This window comes from Sinocyclocheilus grahami, unplaced genomic scaffold (assembly GCF_001515645.1).
Source record: "Sinocyclocheilus grahami isolate Dianchi unplaced genomic scaffold, SAMN03320097.WGS_v1.1 scaffold972.1, whole genome shotgun sequence".
NCBI lineage: Eukaryota > Metazoa > Chordata > Actinopteri > Cypriniformes > Cyprinidae > Sinocyclocheilus > Sinocyclocheilus grahami.
In genome coordinates, this window is record NW_015506151.1 from 654,265 (window position 1) to 662,184 (window position 7,920).

Below are 7,920 nucleotides of genomic sequence, written 5' to 3' on the forward strand. Positions count from 1 at the left end.
ATCGCCCTTAATAGATAGATAGATAGATAGATAGATAGATAGATAGATAGATAGATAGATAGATAGATAGATAGATAGATAGATAGATAGACAGACAGACAGACTGGGAATGCTATCAAATAACTTATTCAAAACCTTGCCTTCCAAAGCATATCGATTTTTAGATGGATCCGTCTAGTCCATAAATACTGTCCACATCACGTCAGATCTTCTGAACAGTTGACTTGTTGAGGTGTGTGGTCTCCACAGAGGTGGAAGTGGGTTGGTACAGCTCGATTTGGCCTGCTGGGTTTTTGGTAATGGACGTTTTGAACAGGGAGTTTCTGGAGGGCACAAAGCTGGTCTTGCACAGCGCCCCCCACAGGAAGCGCAAAACCGAGGGGCTGAGGATGATGAACACCCAGGGGTCGATGATGGAGTTGACCGAGAGGAACCGCAAAGCTATGAGATCAGTCTTGTTGCTGCCTCTAGGCTTTCCCATGGAGTTGATGTACACACGGATCTAGAGAGAAGAAGAAGGTAATTCAGAAGTGTCATCCATCCTTAACCACACATGGCACTTTGTCAGATGATGCTGTCATAGGCAATGATTTTTCCGAGCACAGCACTGTGAGATTTGCCAAAGAAACCATTTCAATATATTTCAATAAATCATATCAAATTTCAAGCAGGAAAAATGGATATTTATTTTTCAGCAAAAATATCAACAAATACAGATCTGATTTCTGCTCAATGTAGACATAATAAGTTCACTCTAATAGGATGCATAGATAGATAGATAGATAGATAGATAGATAGATGTCTTTAAAATGCTACTTCTTATATGAAAAAATAAACGACTAATTATTTATTAATAATTAGTCATAGTTTCTGAGTATGACAAATAAGCTGCATGTAAAATCATCGTTTACAGTACATGTTGTGTAAAGCTGCTAGCACTAACTATAATGAAATCATTGTGGTGAGATATGTGGAGCCTCTGTATACACTCTCTGGTCCAAAGTATAGTTTTGCATTTATGATTTTAATAATTAATGTCCTTTTCCACATCCCACAAATCATATCTAATTGGTTAAGTGAGAAACCATTCTAATTGTTGACATGCTTATAAGACTCAGAGCTCATTTATCAATATTAATGACAGCGACGTGGTTGTGCAAGAGACTTAACAGTCATTTCTTACATTGATTCCAATTTAAGGAGCTTTTGCTTTTACTAAGATTTCAGCTATAACTGAACTGAGACAATTATGTGGGCACATAAGATTTTGGGTGTGTATGAGCAACTCAAAAACATAAACAAGAGTAACCACGGCACAGTCTGACAAAACCTGGGTTTGCGCTTTCTGTCACCCGTGCAAGCAGTAATATATATATATATATATATATGTATATATATATAACCCACTATCTAGATGTCTTCATCTTGGACTTCCCATCAATGAGTCATAATGTCATTTTAAAAACTTTGGATCATTTCAGTTTATTCTCATAAAAATAACAGATGCATAACAGAGCAGAAATGATTCATGTTATTCCTATTTTCCTAAGTTTGTTTACTTCTGCTCATAGTCTTTTATGACAAAAGCCTTTGTTTTGTCTTATTCTTCTACCACACACAAAAATGCATTTTGACTAATTCTGACCATTTTTTTTTTATTAATAGTGTTGTTTGGTCAGGAGAATTGTTTTTGCAGACCGTCAAGTATGATGAATGTATTACGAAATTCTCATGCACTGCATTTCATCAAACTGGAAAGCTAATGTGTGATTATCTTTTTGCATGTTCAAATATTTTTTCCTTTCCCATTTTAGTATGCAGAGACCACTGTAAGCTGTAGACTACAATCAAACAGTTGTAGTTTGATTTGTGTAAGTGTAAAGATTGACGCAAACAAACTTATTTTTTTTAGAAGTGTAGTCAAGTTTATCAGTGCAAATATACATAAAAAATAAATTTATATTTTTCTCACATAGCATCAAATCCTAAGGAAGTTATTATGAAATCTGATTGTTCTGATTTTGCATAACCTTTCACCAGACTGGAGCCGTCCATCATTGCATTTACCTACTAACCCGTACCACAAATTTAGTCAGTGGGCTGCTGGGATGTGAAATTATATTACTTGTAATTTATGCTGAAATTCAATTGTCCTTAATAAACTCAATTCAAACCAGTGAATCAGCAATAAGTTTGCAATGAGCTCTGAGTCATAAGGAGCCACAAATAATAAACTGTAATACTTTAATGTCTTTTCACCTACTGTTAATTATCATTTGTACATAATTAATGTGGGTAGCATTGTTCCAGATCACTGAAGGGTGAGTGAGGGGTGTTTGAGTCTGGTTTCAGCTAGACTGTATAAAACAATATTAGTCTGTCAGCACCAAGAGTGTTTGTGTGTGACAAGACAACCACAGCCTAATTGCTTTTCACAAGAATTTCATAAAACACTCGAAGAAAAATACACTCCAGCTATCTAAATCTAAATATATACATTTATCTTTCTTAATGCAACTTATGAAAATTACATTTAGCAAAGTTCCATAACTTCCATAATCCTGAACTTGTAAATTTTTTATGAATTTACTTCAGATCACTTTCATTCGTCCTAATAAGATGCTTTAAGTCTTACCATTAATGGCAGGGAACAAATGACAAATATGACTGTCATGAAGACCAGGAGAATGAGATGTTCCACCTCCTCTGCCCATGAGAAGTACCTCCTGTCCCTTTTACTCCGGGTCTGCACTGATCCTCTGTTCATTTTGCGCCTCCGGTACATTAACACCAGATGGTAAACTACAAAACAGTTGCATGCCACTATAACTATAACAATAAGCAGCATCACAGTGGCATAAACATTTGCATAAACCCGGTCCTCCATCCCCTCTGGATTCATGGCAATAAAGCACCATGTCCCGGGACAGTATTGCACATATTTCCCAAAGCCTGCAAATGGCATTAAGCAAAATAAAAAGCAGATTAGATAAATGCAAGGGACGGTGATGTATCCACAGCGTTTGGTGACATGCCTCCCGTAGTGGTATGGGTACCCGATGGAGAGGCACCTCTCCAGTGCCATGGCGAGGAGGATGGAGAGCGTCGCCAGACTGAAGAAAGTCATGGCAAATCCAAAATATTCACACACCGCACGTGTCTCGCTCATCCCAACTAGTGTGGTGTTGGTTAAGTATGCAGTCTGAACCAGGGGACTGATCAAGCAGGTTCCCATTAGATCCATAACGACCAGTGTGGTCAGCAGCAAATGGAACAGAGATTGTCGCTGCCGGTTCTTCTCTTTCCTCCTGCGGAACTCCAGGAGAACTAATGCAACCAGATTCCCGAGAACTCCAGCTGCAAACATCATCGCGCTGATGGTTGGGCCACCGTTCTGCTCCACACTCAGACTTTCAGTGCAACTTTTGTTTTCTGTGCCCATTACTGCCAGAGATATACCGAAACTCCTGTTGTAGATCTTCTTGGAACTTCTCCAAGCTTCCTTGAATTAGCTTAGGTTGGCATGTTTAAAAGCAAACTCTATATTAGAAAAACTGCGTTCAATTAGTCTGTTCTTCTTTCTGGGTATAGAATCTAAAACACTTAAAGGTGGTTCACCAAGGTAAAGGAATGTTCATCAGTGGAAGCATGGTGTGTTCCAAAATACAGATCCATACAAGTATTTCAATGCCTCTGGAGTCAGACAGACTTGCCTCTTAGCCTGCCCCATGCTCTTGAAGGCAAAAGGCAGTGGGAGAATGTAGTGTGAGCCATGAGATCCTCTGCTGAATGAGCTGTTGGCTGGTGAAACAACGTCATTGTCTTGACCCCACCCTCAACACACACACACACACACACTGATCCAGACACAGTAATGAGAAATTCGAGCTTCCTTTAAACCTCATGTGCTGTTGAAACTTTACTTCCTGCATGTTTGGGGTCCTGCACTGTATAAAAATAATAATAATCAAATAGCAATTGTAATGCTAAAAACTTACTAAAAAGTAAGCTTGAATGGGTCTCTTAAGGGTTACATGTCCTATAAGCAGTTGAATTTGCCTTTAAGAAAGACTGCTCTTTAAAATGACCATTGATTAAATAATGACCACTAATCCTTGAAATTATCACTATTTTAAAATGACCATCATGCAACCAAAGCCTACATGGAAAGAAGGATCCCAAATAATCGGTGACTTAAAATTATTATTTTTAAATGTTATAATTGCATATTTTTTATAGAATTGTTAGAGCTTAAAATGAGATTTAGTTAAATCAATAGATTTAATTAATAGTTTTAATATCTTATGGATGAATAAATAAATAAATTTGTTCGCCAAAATGTTGTTCATTAATTGCTTTAGAGTAACTTTTTTTTTAAAGAAACTCATACTTTTATTAAGCAATGGTTTGATCAAAAGATTTCTATTTCAAATGAATGCTTTTCTCTTGAACTTTCTGTACATAATATAATCCTGTAAAAATGTAACTTTCCACGAAAACATTATGCGACACAACTGTTTTCAACATTGTTAATCATAAAAAAAAATTCTTAAGCACCAAATCAGCATATTAGAAAATATTTTGAAAATGGCCCATGAAAGTTTATCTTAGTTGGCATGTTTTCCAACAGTTATCGTTTCTGTGGTCCTCTTTGCTTTATATTCACATAATTAAGCCTAATTCCTCTAGCTGTAACAGACGTTTATGAATGCTGAGAGATGTTCGAATTTTTCATGGCTTTTAAGGTTGGGCATGTACAGATCTGAGCTCACAACATGCTGCTACGCGTTTAAGTCTTGCCAGAAGGGAATTTTGTGCTCTTTTACTTTAGGGCTTCCTGGTCCTTTCTGTGCAATGTTATGTTTTATGATATGATAAAACAGCATTTAAACATTTACAATGACATTTTACACACACACACACACACACATACACATATATATATATATATATATATATATAGGCATATTTCCACCCAAGTAACTAAATACTTTTTTCTTGATTGTGAAGCTTCCGTATGTGTTAGGCCCAAGCTATTTGGCAGTGATGCTACTATGGCAGTGATGTCTGTATTTGTAGAGCTGTAGATCTGTATTTGTACCATAAGGTCTGATGTTAATAAGAATATGTAAACACACTGAATGTGTTAGGCTGCTACAGCCCAAATGGTTACAGCACAAATAGCTTGGGTCATGCTCATATTGACAGGTCAAACATGGTTATGAACATGTCATGAAACTTGAAACGTCTGGATCAGATTCACTGAAACTGAAGAACATCACATGTACATCAGGACATGATCAAATTCCAGTTACCTTAAGCAGACAAAAGACATGTCCACTGATGAAATCATGAAACAAGGAAACTTTATTGTATAATTTATGATTATAGGATGAATAAATGACAAGTCACTTAAAACAATAATAGATCAATTTGAGCTGTAGAGGAGTGATAAAAAAACTTTTACTTGCTGCAACCCATTACTAGCTAAATCAGCTCTGGTTAGATTTGGTGTTATTTGTTTACATCTTGCACCCTCTACATGCCAAATAAGGTACTGATCTATATATATTTAATTTTATTCAACAAGGATGCATTAAACTGATCACAAAGGACAGCAAATGCATGTATAATGTTACAAAATATTTCTTTTTCAAGTACATGCTGTTCTTCTGAACTTTCTGAATCATGAAAAAAAAATGAAACAGCACAACCGTTTTCTGATAATAATAAGAAAGGTTTTTTGAGCACTGAATCATATTAGAATGATTTCTGAAGGATCATGACACTGATGATTGGAGGAATGATGCTTTGTCATCACAGGAATAATTTTATGGCTCATTCAAATAGAAAACAGTTGTTTGAAATTGTATTGATGTGTCACAATATTACAGTTTTTACTGTATTTTGGATTAAATAAATCTCACCAACCCAAACTTTTGAACATTAGTGGATATGAAATCAAATGACCTCAAATTTGATCTTTTGTCATTGCTTGCATTTCTTGACAAACAGGTGTTTAGGAAAGTGCTGTGGTGGTGTTCGTTGTTATTTAGTGATCTGAGAGAAGATAAAATCCAAGTGGCCTTTCACCCTTAGGGGTCTTTTGCACTGTTGGACACTCTTTTGTTAGTAATTAAACAAGTGTTCTTGGATACTGTTTCAATTTTTTTGTGTATGTATTAATTAATTATTTCAATCAGAAAACATCAAATATTTACAAAGCAAATCCTTCAGGAATAAAATGTAATTTATTGTTTTTATTTTTTTATTTAAATGTATATATATATATATATATATATATTTTTTTTTTTACTCTTTGTAAGACTAACTTATCAAAAATAAATAAAATGTAATAATAATTAATAAAAATAAATAAATAAATGTTTACATTTTCCAACATTTCAATGGTTTCAAAAACGTGTTTCCAACGAATGATAATTTCTCTTAGCAGCAAATGCGTAAAAGTCACTCAAGATCAGATTCAGTTACACCGAGAGATTAATTGCTTCATTTTCTTGTATTATAAGCACAGTTTGTTTACAGAATAATTTGTTATAAGAGAAATATATATATATATATATATTTTAATTTCCAGCTTCGATATGTCCCCATTCCAAACAGGGTCCAATATTCATATAGGAATGTCCACTAGACAGCACCATAAACACGACCGACATGTAGTGATCGGTTCTCAAGATGAAAGAACAACGACGAAATAAGTTTGTGTATAGGCCTATATGTCAATAATAATAAATCATTTAGACAATATAAGAATCATACACAAAGGAAAGAAAGTATGAACACAAAAGTAATTGAACAGTGTGAAAGAGTCTTTGATGAGCCTTTGATGAGTGATTTGCGAGACTAATCCATATGTTATCTAGTATTTACACTCCTTAAATGGATTAAAGTCGATTTAAAATAGCCTAGTTCTCTTTCAGATTGAATAATTGGATTAACAATTGGATTAAATATATTTGAAAGCAATTAGCACTAAACTGTCAGGTAAAACAGGAAAACATTAGCGATTATGCAGAAAAAGAATTAGACAGAATATTTACCCGAATAAAATATATTATTGTATAATTATAATAATTTTGTAAAATAATTATTATATAATTATAATAATTTAATCAAATAAAGCTTAAAACAAACAATACTATATTTCACTTAATATATTTGATTAGATAGTATTATTATTACATTATATTATAATTATATTATTTATAATCCAGATTATATGACATACACAGAAATGTATTTATATAAATATGATAAAAAAGTATGAGCTATGAAATATGCTAATTCCGAAAAAATTTCGACATTGAATAAATGATTAAGTTCTGTAATTAAATAAATGAAGAATTGTTCCTTCAAAGTCTCTTCTCTTATAAGCTTAACGTCGGCCAATCGTCGTCCGCGTGACCTCCCACAGTCCCTCCCGTTCAGTGCCTGGATCACAAACTTCCCACCTTCATGCAGCCCAACATCTCCAACATCCCCGCGCGCTCCAGCTCATTCAGACGGAGTGTGGCGCGGGAAGAAAAGCTGCATGTGTACAGCTGTTCATTAAGATGACGTGGGACAAAATAGCGCTCTTCTTTTTACAACTTTCATTGACAGCTCAGCATGTCACAGCCATTCACAGACATGACATCTATCCATATGGGATGTTTTACGGCGATGTAACTCTGCAAGAAGGGGACGATGAGACTTCTGAAGTGACCACGCTCACCAAACCAATGTACTTCTATGAGACGTCCTTCACTAACTTATATGTGAGTACATGAAACGCCTATTAATGTTTTGTTGTTGCTGCTGTTTAGCATCTATCTATCTATCTATCTATCTATCTATCTATCTATCTATCTATCTATCTATCTATCTATCTATCTATCTATCTATCTATCTATCTAT

General features: G+C 34.8%; 2 protein-coding genes across 2 annotated transcripts in view; one reads left to right on the forward strand and one right to left on the reverse strand.

Moving 5' to 3' along the window:
* Positions 1 to 59: 59 nt before the first annotated feature.
* Positions 60 to 3,769, reverse strand: LOC107564990 (prostaglandin E2 receptor EP2 subtype-like). Its single transcript, XM_016250177.1, has 2 exons — positions 2,636 to 3,769; positions 60 to 502 (listed from the first exon to the last, which is right to left on the reverse strand). The coding sequence occupies exons 1-2, from the start codon at positions 3,440 to 3,442 to the stop codon at positions 203 to 205; spliced, it is 1,107 nt and encodes a 368-aa protein (XP_016105663.1). The 5' UTR covers positions 3,443 to 3,769; the 3' UTR covers positions 60 to 202.
* A 3,715-nt stretch (positions 3,770 to 7,484) lies between these two features.
* The window catches only part of LOC107564977 (nidogen-2-like), a 30,401-nt gene continuing 29,965 nt past the window's right edge, over positions 7,485 to 7,920 (forward strand). Inside the window, exon 1 of the mRNA XM_016250165.1 lies at positions 7,485 to 7,781. Coding sequence (XP_016105651.1) covers positions 7,578 to 7,781 — 204 coding nt within the window. The 5' untranslated portion in view covers positions 7,485 to 7,577. The remainder of the gene's footprint in view (positions 7,782 to 7,920) is intronic.